We start from the raw sequence: 23,989 nt of genomic DNA, 5'->3' as shown, positions 1-23,989 counted from the left end.
TCTCAAGCCAATTACAAAAGAGAAGACAAGCTGTGTTTGTGCAATTATTAAAACAAGCATTTGTACATGTAAATAATAGCTCTGTACACTGGACATGATACACGTTTTTCTAGTCTATTCCATGTCTTTTATGTGAGGGATCAATACCAGGGATGCATTTGTACAGACGGATTAGGAAATGAGAATCGGAATCCTATTCCTTTTCCGCTAATTCAGGCGTTTGGCAGAAATAATCTCAGGATATGCATTTTACTTAGTAGATTGGATAAGATATGAAGCTTTTCGGAGGAATAATTTTCTCATGGGACATGTAGAGTGTGAAAAACTTTAATTCACCCACCGAATTATTGGGGTTGTTTTCTGTGAGGATGGGAATGCCGGGGTTATTTTATCCTCGTATAGCTAGTAATCCAGAGAGAGAGAGAGAGAGAGAGAGGGTGCTATATTCAAAGACTACTAGTAAAACAACTGGCAGGAACAAGAGTTATGCAGGTGGACAGACAAAGGAGAGAAAAGGCAAGTAGTCTCCTCTCCTCCTGATAGTTTGATTCAAAACATGCAACCAAACTCCACACCACCATTAGACTATGTTTCACCCCAAACCAACCAAACTACCTAATAAACCCAAGTTGATTATGTTTCAAGAGATTAACACAAATGAATAAAGAACACTCAGAAGATCAGTAATTAAAATATTATAAAGAACAGTTGTTTTTTCTTCTGATATCCTGTTGAAGTAGCTGGGGAACAACTGTATAGACAAAAAGAAGCCACATTCCAACATTTCCTGTCCCATGATGTATATACAGATAGGCAGAAATCAAGAGCATAGTAACATACAAAAATGTCTCCCTGGAGCCCAGGTTATGGGCAGGCTTTTTATTAACTGGTTCTTGGATCACCATCTGATATTTCTTAGATTCCAAAAATGGGATCTTTACAACAAATTCCTCTTCGTGGGATGTGTGTAAATAAGGAGAAGAAAGCTGCAGCTTCATACATTTATACAGAAGAAAATTGTGTACTTACATCAGTCAGAATGCCCTGGAATCTCATTCCGGAACTCATCAACATCTCGGCTCTTGCTTCAAACAAATACCACCTGAATCAATGCCGCCGTGTGTGCCGAACATTAATCCCTGCAGGCAAAGTGAGTTATTATTTTGAAATAAGGTATGCTTAAAGATGATGGGAATGGCATGGTTTTCAATATGAATCATTATGTAGAAATATGTTGATAAATTTGTTTGGCATCATAGCAAAGAATACCTCTCAAAGGCTTATCCCACTTGAAAGAGACGTTCGCTCTTAAATTTAAGAAAAGATATTTTGTTTTTATGATGCCTCAGTGCTTCGCCAGTATGGAATAAAATTATTACCACCTTCAAATCCAAGGACTAATTCAAGTTTTAGATTTCTAAAATAGAACACAAGACTCTTAATTCCCAAAGATCTCCTAACATCCTACCGTTGTGTCGAGGCTCTATCTCCTAACATCCTAGTGGTGATTAATTTAGCTTCTAACTCGCTTTCTTATCATCCTTGTTATTTAACACCTTCTATTCAGTGGTGATTATTTAGTCACAATGTTTTCACTGGTCAACAAAGGGAACAGAAACAAATTAGGCAGCTATGAGCGCTTACATGAGCTGTGCTAGGGAGAATTACATTGGCAAGTTCCTCATTAATTGAAACGGGCAATGGCGGCATCTGGCTCATTATTCCAGGCATATCTCTCATTCTGCACAAAATGGAAAAAAAAAAAAAAAAAAGTCATTTTAACACGCCAAATGTCAGCATTTACACTAATCTGATGAAAACGTTGGCACTGTAAACCAATTCAGACATGAATGGCATCACATACTCATTTAGGATGGCCATGATATTATTCCTCGAGTGATAGAAGAGATCAATGTTTTCCTGTATCTGTGTGTAAACCACAACACTCAAACAATGGTGAAAAAAATGGAGATTGCTGGTTCATACAATTTTACCGAGGAACATTATGCTTGCAATAAAGGGAAGTACTACCAGCACAAGTTTTACTGAGAAACATTATTCTAAACATTAATTGTTTTAAAAAAAGACAATGGAATCTCAATCGATAGAAGATGACAGAAGTGTGAGGTATTCACCTTGAATGCTTCGAGATTAGCCGAGATTTGGCTAAAAACTTGAGCATTTTCATCCAAAAGATGTCTAGTTGCGTCGCCTATTGCTGGGACTAACCAAAGAAACAGGTTTTCAACATATGAGTTAGTAGTGAAAAGTTTTTTTTTTTTTTTTTTTAATGGTATTAGTAGCGAAGAGTTGAAAAAAACCAAAATAGCAAGAAAGCTCTGTAATCTACACTGGCAAATATATCATTTTTCACAGAACCAACAAAAGTGATAGAAAATAACATAAAACTGATAAAAATGTTGTACAGTAAATATTAACAGCTTTGCAATATAACAACAGTTATAATAAAAAACGTGCTACGAAAACTACTAAGAAAGCCAAAATATACTAATGTAATGACGGGATAATGACACCTAAAAGACGCCAATGAGGTCGCAACTGATAGCTCTGCCCATACATGTGTAACATGTAGATGTATGAATAAGAGGATGCCACCAGGAAGTACCCAAATATACAGCATCCGAGCGAGTGACTAAGCGAGACTCCATCCAAATCTTCAAACAGCATCCAAAACTCTTTAGAGGCGTATCCTAAGTTTGGGAGATTAAATTTCAGGCCAAAACTTTTTTATTAGTCATCCTCAAGAATATATGTCGCATGCGGAAATCATAGAAGATTATAGAGGCATATCATAAGTTTGGGAGATTAACCTTCTCAAAAAAAACAAAAAAAAAAAGTTTGGGAGATTAAATTTCAGGCCAAGAGACAGGTTCTAATCTAAATTTGGATGACCACGTATAGCTTTGGATTTCAAATCTAAATTAATTTTTTTTGTTTGGATGCTCTTTGAATATTAATTTGAAATCTAACAAAACCAAAAAGCCCTAAAATACTTGATATAGGGGCATTTTAGCCATTTTCCATGATCCAGGGGTATTCTAGTCATTTTACCCTATATGGGGGTATTTTGATCATTTTTTTATGTCATAAGGGTGTTTTTAGTCATTTTCCATAACTCAAGGTATTTGGTCATTTTCACCCGGTATAGGTGTATTCCGGTCATTTTGCATGACCCGGGGCTATTCAAGTCATTTTACCTAATATTGCGTATTTTTATCATTTTTATCTCATGAGGGTATTTTTAGTCATTTTTCATGAGCCATAGGTCATTTTTACTTGATATAGGGGTATTTCGATAATTTTTCATGATCTTGGGATATTTTAGTCATTTTACCCTATATGAGGTTATTTTGATCATTTTTATGTCATAAGGGTATTTTAGTCATTTTGCACGACTCGGGGGTATTTTGTCATTTTTACCTAGTACAGGGGTATTTCTAGTCATTTTACCTAATATGGCGTATTTTTACCATTTTTATCTTATGATGGTATTTTAGTCATTTTTTGAGCCATTGGTCATTTTTACTTGATCTAGGGGTATTTTAGTAATTTTTCATGATATGGGGTATTCTAGTCATTTTACCTTGTATGAAGTTATTTTGATCATTTTTATGTCAAAAGGGTGTTTTAGTCATTTTGCATGACTCGGTGGTATTTTGTCATTTTTACCTGGTATAGGGGTATTTCGATCATTTTGCTTGACTCGGGATTTTCTAGTCATTTTACGTAATACGATGTATTTTAATCAGTTTTTAATGTCATGTGGGTACTTAAGTCATTTAACATTTTTTTGATATATTTTGGTCATTTTAACCCCTTACGGGTCAGATTTAGATTTATGAATAACCTCTCGCAGAAAGGATTTATAAATCCAAAAAATTACACTAACATGAGGAATTTGTAAATCTTGTGGATTTCACTCAAATCCAAATCCAGATGTCATAAAGGCTTGCCAAACGCCGAATTTGGATTTAAAAATCCAAATTCAACTCAAAATCCAAATGCAAGGGGTACCCAAACGGGCCCTTAAGGAATTCTTATTTTAAAAGGTTTCTATTTCTTAGGTTGCTTATTTGCCTATATATAGGCCTCTTTAGAACTTTATTGTTAACTTTGATGATTAAATGAATTGAGATTCTCCCCTCTAATTTCCTCTCTTCTTCTCCCCCAAGTCTTCATATCCTCTTTCTCCTCTATTCTTCTTCTTATTCTCCCTAATTTCATCTCTTCTTCAGGTTATTTTCGTCTCTTCTTCCCCTATTCTTCTAATTCTCTCCCCTTTCTTCTATTTCTCTTCCCTTTCTTCTCTTTTTCTTCACGGTGCCTACATCAATTTGGTATCAAAGCTTTTCTTTGTGAGATCCTGCATCAATTTGGTATCAGAGCAAAAGATCCAAGTCTCCGGAGATCGAACTGCGAATTGTCATCAAATTTTCAACTCTAAGTCGAGGTACTTTCTTCTCTTGATCTCAACTCCAAACCTGCAGGAAATTTTGATCAAAATTTCGAGCCCTTCTTGATTCAACAGTCCAAGTCCCATAAGATTCCAGCCCACCTTCAAGAACCTAATACCACCATCTTTTTACCCATCCGAATACTTCCTTCATAATTTTAGCCTTTAATTTTCAGTCAACACATCAGCACCATCTATCCTCATCCTCGAATCTTGAATTCGAACAGTACCTTGCTTCCAAAAAAAAATTCACCCAAACAGTCGTCACCCTTCAAAACCAGTCCAGAGGCTTCAAAACCAGTATCCAATATCTCCTTTAACCCTTTAGTTTCCACGAAATAAAACCCTCCTTCTTGGCTGCAAAAACACACCCTTGAAAGTTGAAATCAGTCCTAAATCTCAGCCACACAGTCCCCTCTAATAACCATCTGTCTGTCCCTCAATTCCCTTTGGGAAAAAAAAAACAGTAACAGGAGGCATTCCAGATAAGGCCAAACACCAAAACCTGTTTTGGAAATTTGAAAAAAAACGAAAAGAAGAAAGTAAAGTGTATCTTTGCTTGGATACGTGGAGCAATAGGTCACCAAAGAAAAGACAAGAGATAAGTAAAGCAAACAAAAATAAAGGCAAGTGAAGTTACTTTAGGAACAGGGAGAATTTTCCTTCTCAAACAAGCAACAGTGGGCCCCATATATTGAAAGCAACTGCTGTTAGAAATTAGAATTTGTGGGAACTTGCACAGAAGTTTCATAAAAGGAAAAGAGACAGACACAGCAACTTCCACATTAAGAAAGGTAAGCTGCCTTTTTTCTACACGTTTGCCAAAACATAAGTACTGTGCATTTATTAGGAAGCCAAAAGGAGTAGCCATATGATTCTTTCAAGGAGAGAGAAAACAGCAAAAAGTTACTTTATTAAGTAGCTTCCTTCCCTCTCAAGCTTACTTTATGTGTACGTGTGTTATATAATTAAAAAAAAAGTAAGGTACCTTGCCTACAATAGCAGGGTGTTACGTGAGAAAAAGAAAAGGCAAGGGTAAGGGGGTAGATCAAACACCCTATTATTACCTTAGACACCCCATTTTTTATAAAAGTCTACTCATTTCCCACCCCCGTTATTTCCTTGGGCAACCCCCTGTTTTTACTTACTTTTTTCATGTGAGTCTGTCAAGTGAAGAAGAAGAAAAAAAGGTGTTATATTTCACCTCGCCCCCCCCCCATATTCCTTCAGACACCCCCCTCCAATTAGTACAGACCAATTTAACCCCCCTCTTTTAAAGTAGGCAACCCCCCCCCCACCAAAAAAAAAGCAGAAATTGAATTTTCTTTTTCTTTTTCTCTCCTCATTTTCTCTCTACACTTTCTCTCTCCTCTTTCCATCGCATTTTATCTCTCCTCACCCGAGCAATTTCTGCTCAAAATTGGACCTCAACCTCAACACGAAAGTTGTGGCACACTTTCAGCAATCAGTAGCGAGCGTAAGCACTACTTCGTGTAGCTTTGGCAACCCATGAAAGCTAGTCCGATTTCATATCCGCGACAGACAGTGTGTTGCTTTCGACATGCCATACAGATCAGACGGTTGATTTCAGTTTTCGTCATCGATCTCTATGACTCCACCATTTATTCCGTTTTTTGATGGGTACGTCGACAGCTATTGGAATGGCCGCACTCGCTTTCACTATTATGAGGATGCATGTTTTCGTTGGATTGATGCTCTAGACGCATATCATGAGTACAATGGCCATGATCACCGCCAGACTATCTACTGGGCTAAAGAAACTGTGGGACGACAAGCCCGATGCTCATGGAGCCACATTGAAACAAATCGTTGTAGAAGACGTGAGCAGCCAATCTGTCGTTGGGAGGATGTTCGTGATGCGTTTATGAATATTTATGCGCTCGACTATTTAAATCAACAGAGATTGAATCGTGAGCGAGAATACAGAGTGTTGTGTAGTGTGAAAGTAAAGTCGAAGCCTTTCTTGAACGACTAAAAGAAGACCGTCATTATATTTGCGAAGCTAAAATTATAGCTGAAAATTCAGTGCGTCGTATACGTGAGTCAGATTTGGAGAGCCAGCTTCAAATTTCTATGGCAGATGCACGTGAGGCTTTTCCCTTGACAAAGTTGATCGAGCATCGTCCTGAGTCAGAGCCGAGTGACATGACTGTTGAGCCATTACCTGAGACAGATGATCGTGGGCATATTACAGAGAATTGCCCTATATTTGCGCTGATTGATCAGATTGTCGAGATTTGTGCCGACACATATGATCTTGTTCCGCAGATTGATCATGGGGTCCATCAGCCTGACATCACCGCCCCAGCTTCAGTCCTAGACGTTGATTTTATTATTGATTCTACTGAGCCAGATGAGATACCAGCGGATGACTTTCATGTTGATTCTCCTGCGCCTACTGAGCTACCAGTTATGTTGATTATATGGAGGATGTTCCCCGATTGGTACCACTCATAGTTGTTATGCAGATCCCACCGATCCAGGAGGAGTACGTTGCTATCTTTCCAGCCAGATTGCTTCTTCCGCGTGGGTTGCGTTATTGTGATTCTACATGGGCGATTTCTTCACTCTCATTCCATCGGCATTTCAGACGCTTCTCACGGTTTTCACGCGTATTATACATGACAGAGTTTGATGTGTTACTACTGCTATTGCTCGAGTTGCTCATCTACATATTTGATCCAGGTGGACTAGAACTCGAGGTCGAGTTCTTTTCAAGCGGGGGAGAATGATGCAGATATTAGGATTTATTTTCGTATTATTTAGTTTCTAGTATATTTATTTTCATGTTACTAGTTTCTAGGATTTTATTTTCCATATTATTTAGAATTAGGAAGCTTAGTCTTTTAGGGAATTCTTATTTTAGAAGATTTCTATTTCTTAGGTTGCTTATTTGCCTATACATAAGCCTTTTTAGAGCTTTATTGTTAACTTTGATGATTAAATGAATTGAGATTCTCCCCTCTAATTGCCTCTCTTCTTCTCCCCCAAGTCTTCATCTCATCTTTCTCCTCTATTCTTCTTCTTCTTCTCCCTAATTTCGTCTCTTCTTCAGGTTATTTTCATCTCTTATTCCCCTATTCTTCTAATTCTCTCCCCTGTCGTCTATTTCTCTTCCATTTCTTCTCTTTTTCTTCACGGTGCCTACATCACTTTTCTTCGACCAACGATAAGCCCACGTAGTTTGTTCGAAAAAGATCAATCAAGCATCCAATGAGACTCGCCAAACTCTCAGTCTCGCTGTCTGATAAGTGGATTCCAAGGATTCTAGTTTCCTAAATTAGTTCTTCATTTCTTTGCCCAGTAACCACTTCATAGCATTGTAGAACCACTTTAAGATTCAACACTTTTCCTTCATCTGGCTCACTAAAAATAAGAGTATCATCCGCAAATTGCAAGTGAGATAAGACCTCTCCTAGGGCTCCAATTTTAAAAGCCATCGATAATCCCCATCTGTCTTCCTTAATCAATCATCCTGCTTAATGTTTCAGCTGCTATCAGGAATAAGAAAAGGGAAAGTGGGTTTCCATGCCTTAAACCTCTAAAAGATTTAAAAGCCTTTAGGAGAGCGATTCACCGGGATTGAAAATCATGCTGAAGATACACAACTTCTAATCCAAGAACGCCATCAATCACCAAAGTTCATTCGCCCCAATGAGTAATCTAGACAATCTCAATCTACTATCATATGCTTTCTCCATATCCAATTTGTAAACAACTCCTTTTAAGCCAGCTTTAAAATAATAGTCCACGGCTTCGTTGGCTATCAAAAGGCCGTCAAAATTTGCCTCTCTTGGACAAAAGCTGATTAGGTGTTGAATATAGCTTTAGGAAGAATCCTTTTCAAACGCTCAGCCAAAACTTTCGCCAGAACCTTATAAAAAGCATCCCACCAAAGTGATAGGTCGTTTTTTTTTTTTTTTTTGAATGATAACCAAACTAATAGGTCTAAAGTCTAAAGACTCGAACAGCCCCATGAACTTAAGGAATCTAAATGATAAAAATAGCCCATGTACTTCTATTCAATTCCATAACATCATAAAAGGCATTGAAGAACTTACACAAGTCATCCTTCACTTCTTCTCAACACCACTGAAAAAAGGCCATGCAAAATCCATCAGGACCAGGAGCCTGATCTCTACTAAGTGCAAAGAGACCCAACCTTATCTCCTCTTCATCGAATGGATTTTCCAACACAAGCCGATCCTCCAATTCCGTTGAAAAAAAACGCCATCGGGTCTTGGGTGCATCCCTTCCTCTGTCGAATAAAGGGATATGTAGAAATCAACAATTTCTTTAGTTATTAGTTATTTACCTCCTTGTCCTCATTAAGCACCCCATCAATTTGTAGAGTAGAAATACGGTTCCCCTTCTTATAGCACTAGCAATACCATGGAATTATGATGTATTCTTATCCCCTTCTTTAAGCCACCTGGATCTAGATCTTTGTCGCCAAAAGATTTCCTCCTGTAATACTAGTCTTTTTTGTTCATCCTTTAGAGTTCCCATTTCCACTATAATTTCCGCAAAGGCTAGACCTTCTCCTTCCCTACATTTTATTTTCTGCAGCCGATTTAGAATCCAAGCCTTTCTTTCTACCCTCGGCATTTTGCTTTCCCGCTTCCACTCTTTGAGTTTTTCCTTAACACACTGAAGTTTAAGAGAGAATACGGAATCAGCCAGACCATGGAAAACCGCTTCCTTCCACCACCCTCCCACTCTCTCCTGCATTTTAGGCTCTTCAAGCCAAGCCATCTCGAAGCGGAATAGGATAGGCCCCCAGGATTCTAATCGAGGATCCAGAAGTAGAGTACAATGATCAGAGATAGAATGGGACAGAGCGCATTGCCAAACATCAGAACGTAGAGTGATCCATCTCGGGCAAATAAGAAAACGATCTATCCTCCTCCTACTCGCATTTCTGGACAAAGTGTACTGATCTCCGCTTAACGGAAGATCGACATCCCATTCCTTTGATGAAATCTAAGAATTCCAACATATTGGATGTTGTTCTACTATTCCCTACCCTTTCTTCCACAAATCTAATTTGATTAAAATCTCAGCCAATACACCACGAAATAGACCACTGACTTCGGATACCATCCAGCTCAGCAAGAACACAATAATCTCTTATCTGGTTTGGGCCATAGACTCCAGTTAAAGTCCAAAAGGAATTAACCAATATATTTTCAATAACACGGAGTCGGAGAATCTGACGTGGCCATACAAGGCAGAACGATTTGGAAATTTTCCAAAACTCCAACACGTCACTATTTTGGTCATTGGTTTCCTAAACATATGGGAAGGATAACAATTTTCCAAAACTCCAACACATCACTATTTTGGTCATTGGTTTCCTAAACATATGGGAAGGATAACTTGGGAAGGAAGCAAAATCTTCTCATTGCTTCTATTTCCCATGCCAAAGATTTCTCATGGATTCTATTTCCTATAGTTGAGTATTCCTATTGGGCATATAGATGGCAAGTATAGTAGTTGTTTAGGGTTTAATAGCTACCGTTAGATTAGATCAATGGTTTGGATGAAGTCTTATTAGAGAAAGAAGTTACTGCTTTTATATAAATACCTATGTGCAAGGGTTGTTGCACGTTTTTTTTTTTACAATTATTGAAATTAAGTTCTTTCCTTTCTTCTTTAGAGAAAGTGTTATTTTCTTGTTCTTCGTGGATTCGTAGAACAGCTCTTCATGGATTCAACGAGCACCCTTCATGGATTTGAAGGTTTATTTGATCGGAGGTCGACGGCGGTCAACCCCCGACTCATTCTTCGTGCTTTTGGCTACACCAGAATCCCTTGGTAACATCTTCAACTAACTCGTATATCGAGTTATCACATGCTACAAGTATCCACCCTGCTGACCTTACAGCCCCTAAAAAGGCAAAATCCCATCTAGATCTACATCCAATCTCCCTTAGCAGCGGCCAATTTATAGATTCTACTTCGTTTCTTGGATGCAAAGCAAATCTGGTTTCCATTTGAGAAGTAACTTTTTAACATGGGCCTTCTTTTCTGAGGAACCCAATCCACAAATATTCCAACTTACAATCATCATTAATGCAAAATTGTTCTTACTCTCCCCCCTTGAATTACACTCCCTCCATGACTGCCTCTACCTCTGCCCCTATGGGCTTACCATTCGATATACTTTCAATATTCATTGTTGAACGAACGCAAACCAATTCCCTAATGATTTTCTTCCATCTTTCAATTCTCCCCTCTTCTACAGGGTCTCTCTTCTCACTGAAATTACCATCCCTATCTTCAGCTTTTTGGAAAAAATTCCTCATATCCTCGTCCAATACAATGTACGTTAGACCCATCACCCTACTAGTTTCTATCAAATGATCGATGATTAAATCATTCAGATCACCCTTCAGACCTTCCCAACTTTTTTGACTAACCTCTCCATCAATCGGATGATCACAATTCTGCTGATTGGGTTCCCTTTCTATACTAACGCATTCTCTGACCCCATGGCCATCTCTCCCCTTATTCCTCCATTTTCCTGCCTGATCAGAGAAGAGTTTGGATCAGCACAAACTTCGTCTGGGGGTTTTGTCCGGATACAATTCTGCTAACCTTTTTCCTCTTTCCGGCAGCATACAAGAGGAGGGAAACAAACCAACCAGTTGGAAATAGTCCTCATACCTGGATTAGTGATTGAGTTCAGATTTTGATTTTCTGGCATTCTCGCTTGTTCAGGGTCCGCCTATCGAAGGCCTCCATGAAAGCTAGGTCTTGTCCCAGAGGCCAAGCCGGCTGGCAATGATTATTTCTCTTCAGCTCGCCCTCTTCTTGAAGCTCTAGACCCATCTCACCAAAGAAAGCATATCCTTTCAGGCTTTCAGGCACCTCCTGCCGAAAGATTTGAAGAACCATGGCTGCTTCATCCACCAAACAGGGAAGGAGGAGACTAACCGACCATTCTTCTGGTCGATAACAGTTCCCAGACTCCTTAGGATCTGGCGATAGCGATATTAGATCACATATCGTCTTTTCTTGTGGATTGCAATTGGAGGGCAATGGACCATCTCCCACAGTCTTCTATGGTCGCAAGGTAAATCAAGCCAAAAGAAGCTTGCGTTGAAAGAAGGCATGTTATTGGATTCAAGGGTCCAAATTCGGTGACGGCCTAGATGCCCTGGGCTTCTGAATCTCCAATAGCATTAATGGGCTACCCTTGATAACCGGGCCCATCCCATATTCCTCTATTTATGAGTGTCATTGTCCTTGTATCCAAAATGTTTTAGGCATGTAGCATTTCACGGGTAGCTATTTTGAAAAGCAACGTATCCTTGTTGCATAGCCTTTAAACATGAAATCAATTCCAATATGCCTAATAGAACATGAGAACAGAATAAAACCTTTAAAATTGTCCAGTAAAATTTTGTGTTATCTTCTTGACATCTATAACACAGGAATTCACTTATTGTTCTGTAGTATATCGGATTTGAGAAATTTAAGTATTTGATATGGGAGTTGTAACATAAATAGATTTGATATGGGAATTGTAACATGAATATTAACGCATAAAATTTAACATTTAAGTATGAAGTTCAAATGAAAAGTTAAAAAGAAAAATGCGCAGAAACAAAAGCTAATCCAAAAGTGATAAGGGAAGCATAAAAAACCTAGTTATATGGAAAGTAAAAAAACTAAGGGATTTGCTAGGAAGTTTCGCGGAAAGCCATTTCGAGGCTAGGTTTTGCATGTGAGAACGGCCACACATGTTGACTTTTGAAAGATTTTGTCTTGTTCATTAATTCATCTGAGCTGGCTGTTCTATCATGCAAAAGCCAGCCGCGAAATGGCTTTCTGCGAAATTGTCTAGAAAATCCCAAAACCTAAACAGGAAAGCAAGATTGCGTATAAACATGTAAGGTAAGAAAACAATTTAATGCAAATGTAGTTGTATCATGCATTGTAGAGGAACATGTGAAAGGCTGAAAGCAAAGACTTGTCTAAACTTTAAAAGTATTAGAGAATATAAGCAACTAACCTCCACACGGCATGTGATCATTGTGTTTGGTGTGATGCATTATAAAAGAAGGTGGAGCCATGGTTGGTTGTGGAGCCGTAGGAATATTTGCCTTTGATGAAGAATCCATCAGCTTTTCCTGAAGAAGCACAATCTTTAGAATCACGATTCTTCAATTAACATTGCATACTATAGATTGCATTTAACAACTGAAAAAGAAACCTTATTTACAGAGTCACAAGCTCATCATAAATTTGTAAATAAAATGGTTTCCTTCAGTTGAGAATTTTGGAAGTTGGTTTATGTAAGGGGTGTTTGGTAACAGACTAAAAAAGTATTAACCATTTTTAGAAAACAAGCTATAACCAATTACAAACTTAAAGCGGCACAATTAGAAAATTAATGAAATCTACCAGGTCCATGATTGGCATCCAAAAACTACACAATATCACCGAAAAAACATGGAAGATAAGCACAAACCCTGCAGCATAACCTGACATTTGTATTTTTCACTAAAACTAATATTTCATCTGGTTCAAGGTTTAAAATTTCTGCACTTTCATAAAATATCCGAACAGCCAAGTTATACTAATTCTGAAAGATAAGTGCATGGGTCATGACTAGTCTGACCTCACCATGTCTTTCAGTCAAGCCAAGGACTCAAAGCCCGAGGCAATTTGCCCAGCTGGTACAAATCAATTAAAAAACAATAATAATTAAAACAAAAATCGGTCAAGGCCACCAATATATTCATATAGCAGTATCGGAGCTAGCAGAGTTGCCGCTCGATATGGTATTTTAAACCTCAATTCTATGACTTTAGCAGAGTTGGAGTTAACAATTTGCATGTACCTGATTGTTGTGCAGACTAACACGAAAATGACATACAGAATGCAAAATTACAGTTAGGCTCATTTCCAGAGAGTAACCAATAATATTCTTGTCTTTTGGGTGAAAACGAACATCAGAAGAAGAGCACTGCAATTTTGTGATAGGCTTACATATCTTCCTAGAAGAGTTAAGTACTTAGAAGCTCATGCTAGTACATTTTAAACTTTGTTGCATCTTTTGATTGATAAGAAAACAATTTCCTATTACCACAAAAAACATTCCAAACTTCAGAACAAAAATATTCTAATAAGTACAATAACAGTGACAAGAATCTCAAAAGTTGATATTCACAAGTTGAACCCACAGATAAATTGTCAATATTGTGAATCCGATTATGGAATGTAACATTGACTATGGAAATTTCTTAAATGATTTTGGCAAGGTCAACAAAAATATATCAGAATCCTCATTAACTCATTTGGACAATAAACTTCAATTGGTACACTATCCGAATAATAGCAATCTTGCAAGTTCTCTTTGCAGACGATTTGTCTATGAGTCAACCAAATGTGGCTTGGATTGGGAAAATTGGATGCATATAATTGTCCAGAATCCAGAGTTTATACTTGAGAAATCCACCTGATGCGATGACAGAAACAAGCCACCAAATCCATCCACCATTTTCTCAGACAAATTAACCTATTGCTGGGAATTGGCAGTCTTACAAATATTTCCTGAACAATAAAGCCTACCAACTAGTAAAATCTACGGAATAGTCTGGTGGAGATCTATCATTTGTTTGCTTTCATCACGAGACTATTGTGAAAGTAGCACTGGATCCCAAATGATGAGCATCAGTCTACAGTTTATACCATGGAACCAGTTGCCGGGAAACTCATTCCCCTCCCTCCAGAAGCATTACTTTGGAAACAGCATTGAGAATCTGATCCATTACCATGAACAGCTTCAGAGAGCAGATGCAGTGAGGTCACCCAAATTTTAGAAAATAGCTTCGGGAATCATACCGTTAGGTCATGAAATAGTTTTCCAGGAAAGGGAAAAAACTATATAGGAGATATTACAGAATGGGTTTCCAATTTTCCATAGAAAGTCTAAATCCTAGGGGACGGGTGAAAGAACGATTTAATCCTTGGGGATGCTTGAAACCATGAAAGCACATATGGGATTGGGAACAGTACAGGCAGTGCATGAGAATGAGTAAGGAAACATCCAGTGTATGGTACAGAAAACTGGGCAAAACAATGTTACGAACTTGAGTCACGAAAAAAAAAAAGGGAAATGATAAATGTGTCCCTTTTCATTACTTGGGACACCCAGCTGCAGTGTACGATGGCAATCAAGTCCCTTAAATCCATCGCATGTGATGTACAGCAGCCTTTTGCAGTCATAGATATGTCACATGTGTCCCAAGTAATGAAAAGGGGCGCATTAACTTTTCGGAAGAATTGGATGATCTGCTGTCAATTGGGGATGTGTTTGGAATTGGATATGAAGAAAATTTGGGGGCCACAAATGATATGTTCCTGGCAATGGCTGCAAGGGACTTGGAAGAGAAAAAGAAAAAAGAAAAAGAGGCTGCAAAGAAGTCGGGAGAGGGGGACTTTGATAAGTAATGGGCTATCAGCTTTGTCTTCGTCTAGGCGTTCTACTCTCTTCAATTTAAGCTTCAGTATTTTCCTTCTCTTCCAGGCCTTCCTCCATACCTTTGTGTATTTGATCTTCTGGGGTTCTAGAATCGTTGGCTGCTGTTTGGGAGTCTATCTTAGGTGTTGAGCCATAGGTAGAATGCAATCCCTTGAAAAAGATTCTAACTTGAAATCGATCGCTTGGTTGTGGAATCACAGTAAAGGTAGATAAACTCTAGATTGGAGCAGAAGTACCTTTAGGTTTTCTTAGTTGCCGATATTTAATTTCAAAATGAAATTTTAGTATGATCTGGGCAACTTGGAGGAGATCTTATTCCAGTTGAGCTATATTATAACCAATTAAGGCTGAGAGGCTATGGTCTTTCGCGGCTTTTTGTCCGGTTTTTGTACTTTTAGTCTTGGAAGGAGTATTTCAATTCGGTTGATGCAATGCTGGTAGTTTGGGGTGGAGAGATTACTGAGGAAAGGTCGGCATGGTGTAAGAAGATGGTACCAAGAAATTCTCTGGGTGTGCTTGTTATAATGGAGAGAAACAGGTTATGGGTATTGTATCTATTTTCCGTTTTTAGTTCTTAGTCCAGGGTATGCCTGTTCAGATACTCTGTAATACAGGATGGGACTCCTGGTCCCCAATGTAATCTTAGTATCAATGGGTGCATTTATCATTTCCCAAAAACAATTTGTGCCTTGGCCTTACAAGATATATGTTGACTGGCTCAGTTGCATATGAAGTATTACACAATATTTAGCATGCCATAATATTTTCCTAGTGTTTGGCATATGAGGTATTAAAACTGCAATGCCAAAAGTACTCCTTTTTTAAATGAAAATTTACAATTTCCAAGAAGTAATTATACATACAAATATCTCTACCTTGTCACTAAAAATCCCATAAAGAAGAATCATTAGAGCTAAAGGTAGATCTCTTTCGCCTAAAGATAGAATCCTTCCTACTAACTAGTAGCAAGGAATTGCAAATTAGGCACAACATAACAAAAGTATTCATGTCGTAACTACATTTGAAATTTACAACAGCACTACATTTTAATATGTTTAGATTCGAGAGCACTAATGTGGGTTTGGTATTAAATAAAGACACTTACTGATGTGCAAGACTGCAAGCACTAATTATGTTCTATATGAGTTCACTGTTTGTCAGTGTTTTTCAGCCGACGGTCTCAAAGAGGATCAGTAACAGTAAACATGAAAACTAAAAGTAAGTTAAAAAGTAGTTGCATAAAACCATGGTTTCTTTTATTTAAAAAAAATGGTTTCTTCAGCTCACTAATATGGTGACGTATGTCTTTATGGCTAAATTAACATTTTTTCCGACAACCACCCCTTGTCGATTTGACAAATTCGTTAAAATAATACACACACACACACACACACACACACACACACACACACTAAGTTGTATATTTCATTTCGTTTCCGCCTTTTCGCATCCACAAGCATTCACACCGCTATATATACCCCATTAACAATTGTTTTTCCACACTTTTCTCTTTCACCCTTCTCTTACAAACTTCATTTACACACTTTCCCACCAACTAAGATCTACTGAACTCTAATCTTCTTTAAGCTTCTCTAATTTTCTAACAATTTCTGATTTTTGCATTTTTTTTCATATTTTTAACTATTTAAAAAAAATCCCTCTGAAAAGCAGAACGAAAAGTTTCGACCGAAACGCGGAACGAAACACCGAAGCTTCCGTTCCGGTCGCCAAAACGAAACGGCGAACGAAATTACAGTGGGCCCCACATTTTTTTAGCATATATATATATATATATATATATATATATATATATACTTAGCTACACCGACGCCTTAAAATTACAGTGGGCCCCACATTGTTTCGGTGATGCAAACCATTCATTTGATGGGCCTTCACATAGATAGGGTGTGCCCAAAAAATCAGCTCCATAGGATCATCCCAACCCTACGATTTGTGGAGGCAAAAATGGACGTGTAAAAGCCTTCACAAATCTGTCCCTTTTTTCCTCCACAATTTGGAGGGTTGGGATTATCCAATGGAGCTGATTTTTTGGCACACCCTATCAATGTGAGGGCCTATCAAATGAATGGTTTGGATCACCCAAACAATGTGGGCCCACTGTATTTTAAGCCGTCGGTGTAGCTAAGTTAGCTACATGTATGTGTAGCTTCACTTAACTCTATATATATATATATATATATATATATATATATATATATATATATATATATATATAGAGAGAGGAAAGTGTTTCTACTCGGTCCCCTAGATAAGCTTATCTACTCCTCCCTTTAAAAAAATACAGTGGGCCCAGGCTGTTTGGATGATCCAAAGCATTCATTTGATAGGTCTTAACATAGATAGGGTGTGCCCAAAAAATCAGCACCAAAGGGTCATCCTAGCCCTTCGTTTTGTTGGGCACACCGTGTCCAAAATGGACGCATATAAACGTGGACGTTTATATGTGTCCATTCTGGGCACCACAAGGCACTACAAAACGAAGGGCTAGGATGACCCTTTGGTGCTGATTTTTTGGGCACACCCTATCTATGTTAAGACCTATCAAATGAATGCTTTGGATCATCCAAACAGCGTGGGCCCACTGTATTTTTTTAAAGGGAGGAGTAGATAAGCTTATCTAGGGGACCGAGTAGAAACACTTTCCTCATATGTATATATATATATATATGTGTGTGTGTGTGTGTGTGTGTGTGTGTGTGTGTGTGTGTATATATGTGTGTGTGCGTGTGTGTGTGTGTGTGTGTGTGTGGTAAGATTGTAATATTTGTCCGCTTTGATTAGGCTTCCTTTTAACAGATTTGATCAGCACTTCATGCCTTGCATTGATTTACCAGCTATTAATCAAAGAGATTTGAGAAGACCACATGAAAACCTTACCTTCCTGTCTTTCATCTTCTTTCCTGCATAGGGCTCTTCTGACTTGCGTCGTTTTCCATTGTCCTTCCTCTATAAATGGTTTTACAATAAACAAATATTAGAAGGCAATGAATCAAGTATGCAACTTTAGTGTCCAGCTAAATGAATTGGAGTTAAACGATATTAAAGTCTGAATATGTAAACAAGTTCTAACAATAGCTATCAAATGATTTTTTCCCCCTGTTTTTAGCCTTTTTCTCACCCTCTCCTCACTCTTACCCTCTCAAGTCTCTCCTCCCATGCTCCTTACCCCTCTCTCACCACATTATAAACTAATATTCCAAAGGAAAAAAATTCAAGGCTGCCAAACATGGCCTGACATGCTACCACAGCTGACAGACCTGGATGTGTCTAGAGTTGTTTACACCTTGCAATGTTACCGGAACTCAGAAGCAAAAAACCAGACTGATCATTGCCCATTGAATCATCTCACGCCATGTCCACTTCCAAGTGAAAACATCTTGCTTATCTTGCCAAGGATTATATAGACGCAATCTCCTCTTCATTCTCACAATCTTAATTCTACCTGATCATTGTTTACAATCATTTCACTAACGACTTATTTTCTATACTGATAGTACCCTCACACTCAATTTTTTGGTTTCAAGTTTTCCTACGCCAAATCAAAGGCCGTGGAGAAATGGGAAGTCAAGCTGTTGGTGTTCTAAACCTTAACTGCATTGGATATGTTCCAAACCTAAAATAGGAGAACTGAATGCCTCGAGACATTTTAATTTAAACCATGCAATGATCAATAGAAAAAAAAATTGAATGATAGAAAATTTACTATGAATGGTGGAAATTTTCCATAGAAAATTTACTATAACCAAGAAGACCAAGAAAAAAGCTGTTTTAGCTTCCACCAAGGAAAAAAAGTTGGGTCAAGAGAATAGCATATACTCCAGCAAATAATGCATGCTCCATCTGCACTGCTGAGAATTGAGAATTCAGCTCTTCCTATTAGAGCAATTAAGCTACTCTACAGTAGAACAGATAAGTGTTTGGAAACTGCAAGGGTCGGTGTGCAGATTAACCAGTGTTGATGAATGGTAAGTGGCTGTCCATGTATGTCTACAGACTTCTCCATTGTTGAACTAGCTTACAAGCACCTTGAAGAGCTGGAGTTGCAGATTTAGTTTTGTATGTTAATAGGAAATCTATATTGTAACCTAGCATCAAAAGTAAAATCCGGGATCTCAAAAGCCACTATAGCAAATCCAGTCCATAGTACAATGATTTAGAAACTCCAACTCCCATTTTTGACAAGAAACTGAGTTGGTTTCCATATAAATAGGGCAGAAATACACCAAATGAAGGCTCAACAACATCAAAGGTTTCCATAAAGGCCTCTATTTGCACATGTACAACTTGAATTTTGAACTATCAAAGAAACAAAATAAGAGTATCTCCAAAACCCAAAATCATGAGAAACAGTAGGGCAGATAGCTACAAAATAGAGCAGTTGTAGTCTTGTAGACACAATTTGTCTGAAGGTATAGAAAATACTGTGCTTTGGTTAATGTAGTACCATTAGGTACCCTTTTATGAAGGAACCTGTTTAATTTATCTTTATTTAAATCATACGTCCACTCGTTTTTCTTTTTCTTTTTTCGGTGAATCCACATGTAGTACGGACAGAAAAGAGCTCCATAGGATGTAATAATAACTTGTGGTGGGTATAACAAATGAGTGGAATGGATTAGCCAGCTAAAAGTTATTCAAAAGTGTGTGGACCTATGCAATGGAAATCACCAATGGAAGTGGCAGAAATTGGAGAGAGCTGATGAAGAAAAGAAGAAGAAGCTAAAACATAAAGGGTATGGATAGAATAGGATATGGCATTGATACAGCCACACATGACCCTACAAATACTAGTATCCAATAGTCTTATATACAGCTTTGACTATTAAATATTTTTAAATGAAAAGTTAAAAACTTAATGAGACAATGGATCCAAATTTTCCTAGACTTTATTTGTTCATTTATTTGCAACCTACATTATGAGATAGCTAGCAGTCAAATAGCTCGAGGGAGATTTATTGCAAAGGAAAAAAAAAATCTCAAGAAAGACTGAAACATGATAAATGGGTCGTTGCAATTATTATATTTGCAACAATAGTCGTTTTGAAATGGGATAATGCTAACCAAGTGTTGAAATACAAACTAAAATAAAAGGTTAATATTTAACAACGTAAATCATATGAATCCATGTGATAGGGAAAAAAATGTATCTTATTGGATAGAAAAAGAAAAAGATGAGATTTCAGCAAGCCATTATAAAGAAGAAGAAATAGAGAGCTCACTGTCATCCACCGACACCTCAAGGCAACATCTCGTACAGTCTTTTCATGCAGTGTAGCTGCAATCTTGATGTACCGCATAATATTTGGTTCATCAGAAAATCTGAAATTTAGTATGTAATAAATCAATAAGTGCAGGAAAAGATTCAGGCAGAGGACCTAAATAAGAGATAATGTTGGTATCAAATCAAAAGATACAAAATGAGAAAATTACTATGAGAATCCTATTGCATAAAGACGCGGAGAAAAAAACACTAGTCTAATTTCATATATACAAATTTCAAAAGGTTTATATAGAAAGAAAAAAAAACAGTATAAAATGTTGGACTAGTATTTTTAACCATAGATGAAAGAATGGAAAGCAAATGGGTGAAGAGGATGTGGGAACCAAGGGATCTAAAAAGGAGAAAATGCAGAAGGCAATGGGGAAAGTAAAGAGTCATGGGAAGCGTCATGGGCATTTATATTTAGTTTTTAAGTTTTTTTTTTTTTTTTTTTTTTTTTTAAAGATCGCATTAGTTTTAGGGAAATGATTTCAGCGCTCCAATGTTTTGATAAATATGCGCTCCACATGTTTGTCGTGTAGTATTTAAAGGGCTTTAAGAGCTTTTTGAGAACCGTAGTATTCCTCTGACAACCCTTTAAATACTACACGACAAAAATTGGAGCGCATAAATCATTTCCTAGTTTTATTGAAACATAAGACACGCCATTCAAAAAAATCTTTCGATAGACTCATTTAGAGTGTGTTTAAAAGGATCATTTAAAGTACTAAATATGCACTTTTGGCATTATCAAAATGGGAAAACATTCTTTTAGGAAAAAAAAAATCACCTAAATAGGAAGTACACTCCCACTAAATTTGGGAAGCAAGAAGAATTTAGCTTCCGAAGCAAGATTGAGACCTGACTAAGGACGTACGGTAACTATGCTTATAACATCTAGTTTAATGATGCTGCATTTAACTAAGATTGACAAGCAAACACCATTGGCTCAACTCAACTCAACTAAGCCTTTGTCCCATTGGCTGTAATGAAAAAATTCAAGTAACTAAAATCAAGCAATTCAAGGAAAACATACAATTTAATTAATACTAAAATCCAAGAGAAAGCAACAACAGCCACTTGGAAGTAGATTCTAATCCAAACAGAAGTTTAATTAGCAATAAGTTTCAGCTTCAAAAAGGAAACTACATTAATTGTTACTTGGGTTTAGATATTATGTAACCAGTGAAGCTGCAGCAAAAGGATCAATTTAAAGATGATGAATATTTAATACAAGAATGGCTAAGAAAATGTCATGAAAAATAAGAGCAGCAAATTGACCTCTTCACGGAAAAAAAAAAGATAAAACAAAAAAGGGACAAAACATCATATTGCGAACGAGACTTTCACCTTAACTTTTTCCCTCATGTTTTGTTTTCTCAATTTTGCTAACTGTGGGAGTAACGCATAGCCAACCCATACAACTTGATCTTTGTCATTATTCATGACAAGAAAATATATCCAATCATTCTGGAACTAAACAAATTCAGCATAACAATTATCACAATTCATTTCACCATTGGCATAAATACCATTCCTAGTTCAAATCAGTATGCGTGCACAAATTGTTCGTCGGACACAGCTACTGATATCAAAGTAGAAATTCATGCAGAAAAGAACCCATAAATACAGTAAATGGTCAGGGAAAAAAAAGGCCATAACAATAATAAAGCTATACAACTTGATCTTTGTTATTATCTCAAAACTAAGAAAATATATCCAAATTTTTACATTCTGGAACTAAACAAATTCAATTATCACAATTCATTTTCACTATTCGCATAAATACCATTCCTAGTTCAAATCAGTATGAACAAATTGTTCCTCGGACACACCTACTGATATCAAAGAAGAAATTCATAGGGAAAAGAACCCATAAATTATAAATACAATAAATGATCAGGAACGAAGAAGGCCATGAAAACAATAAACAACCTACTTGACAAGACCATCCTCCAGTAAGGACTGTTCTTCAATAGACCAATCCACAGCCAATCCTGAGTCATGCTTGAGCCCTGGCACAGTGTCAAGAAGAAGACCACTCCCAGAACTCCCAGTTGGGCTAAGCTCTGTCATACTGTTCATCCCACTAGAATTCCCAGGAAAGATCATCTCGGAAGCGCTGTTCATCCCACCAGAATTCCCAGGAAATATCATCTCGGACGCGATCATCTCGGACGCGCTGTTCATCCCACCAGAATTCCCAGGAAAGATCATCTCGGACGCGCTGTTCATCCCACCAGAATTCCCAGGAAAGATCATCACGGACGCGCTGTTCATGCCACCAGAATTCTCAGGAAAGATCATCTCAGGCGCGCTGTTCATCCCACCAGAATCCCCCATACCAATCATCCCATCTGAACTGTTTATTGCCCCTGATTGAAATGTTATCGCGTGATAATTAAAGGCGTATGCTGGAATCGCTCCATGGTGAAAACCCATATTATAATTAGCTGCCATCTTTGCTGAAGATAACCCCTCAAAGCCTACTCCATAACCAATGAAGAATCCACTACTCTGATTCCCACTTATAAACCCTTAAAATGCTCAAACACACATTGCACGAGCTTTAATTACCTTTTCTTGAATCCAAAATTCCAAATTTCACTTTAATAATCCCCAAATAACCGCCAAACGGTCCAAAAAACCTCGAAAGCTCGACGAAACCCTCAAACACAGTCCAGGACTCAAAATTGCCCCTTTAACCGTCCTAATTTGAAGCCAAACACCTTACCTTCAACCTCAAGAATTCTCAATAAAAAAACTTGCACCAAAACACCACAAATTCCAACCTCAATAGCTCAAAAAAAACCAGCAAATACCCTATCCCTCTAAGAAGACCCTAACCCAGACCCAAAACCCTAACTTTTAAACTCCATAGCACTGGAAAACCCCCAATAAACTCCATTCCTCACTGAAATCGCACTCCAAATATCTGAAAAAAAAAAGGCTACATCCCAAAACTCTAGTTCCTCACCAAAACTCAAATTTTCAGCCTCCAACTTCGAAAAGAAACTCTAATAACAAAACCCTCCTCAAATCCAAATAGAAAGAAATGAGAGAATAACAGAATAAAAATAGCCCTAACTGCTGCACTAGAGAGATGAAGAAAAAAACCCTCTCTCTCTCTCTCTCTCTCTCTCTCTACATATATATCCCTTCTTTTTTTTTTAATCCACTTTTGCTCCAATGGGAAAAGGGAGAAGAGAAAGGGATTTTGTTGAGTTTAAATAATAAGAGCGGCTCTCGGAATTCAGGAACATTGCGAATCCCGAGACGAGCATGCCAATTATTGTGGAAGGGAAACTAGTTGATCCTATGGACTGGGCCGTATGAAGTTTGTGGGGGGGGGGGGGGGGGGGGGCGAGAAGGGTAGAACCTCTATAGGTTGGGGGGTTAGGGTCATCAATGGAAATGATTTTTGGGGCACGACCTATTCATGTTATAGCCCAACAAATGAACAGTTTGGATTATCCTATGAAGTATGGAGGGGGTCATCCGGTACTTTCTTAAAAATACTGGATTATGAGGACTCATACTGTATAAAAATTTCGCTCTGACTATTTGATTTTTCTAAATAAAAGTAAATCCTTGTTTCGTTGGGAATAAAACTATAAAATACGTTTATTTCTTATATGACAGCCTGCTGCCTGTTGGCGGTTTGTTTTTTTTTTTTTTATATTTCACATCAAAATTGCCTAACGAGGAAAAATAGATG

At 37.7% G+C, this 23,989-nt stretch overlaps 1 protein-coding gene across 3 annotated transcripts; it reads right to left on the bottom strand.

Moving 5' to 3' along the window:
- Positions 1 to 680: 680 nt before the first annotated feature.
- On the bottom strand, positions 681 to 23,624 carry LOC143855185 (uncharacterized). Of its 3 annotated transcripts, none has more exons than XM_077365406.1 (8): positions 22,211 to 23,622; positions 20,231 to 20,330; positions 17,889 to 17,957; positions 12,516 to 12,633; positions 2,136 to 2,224; positions 1,865 to 1,926; positions 1,669 to 1,741; positions 681 to 1,139 (listed from the first exon to the last, which is right to left on the bottom strand). In XM_077365406.1, the coding sequence occupies exons 1-8, from the start codon at positions 22,729 to 22,731 to the stop codon at positions 1,068 to 1,070; spliced, it is 1,104 nt and encodes a 367-aa protein (XP_077221521.1). In that variant the 5' UTR covers positions 22,732 to 23,622; the 3' UTR covers positions 681 to 1,067. The 3 variants fall into 3 exon arrangements, with proteins under 3 accessions (XP_077221521.1, XP_077221519.1, XP_077221522.1); XM_077365404.1 differs by having other exon boundaries at positions 1,645 to 1,741; positions 22,211 to 23,620; XM_077365407.1 differs by lacking the exon at positions 17,889 to 17,957 and having other exon boundaries at positions 1,645 to 1,741; positions 22,211 to 23,624.
- Between the last annotated feature and the right edge of the window lie 365 nt (positions 23,625 to 23,989).

The sequence above is a fragment of the Tasmannia lanceolata genome, unplaced genomic scaffold (assembly GCF_043159265.1).
Source record: "Tasmannia lanceolata isolate RefF3 unplaced genomic scaffold, GAP_Taslan_0.1 ptg000020l, whole genome shotgun sequence".
NCBI lineage: Eukaryota > Viridiplantae > Streptophyta > Magnoliopsida > Canellales > Winteraceae > Tasmannia > Tasmannia lanceolata.
Note: the sequence above shows the minus strand (reverse complement) of the source record. Positions and strands in the feature narration are given on the sequence as shown.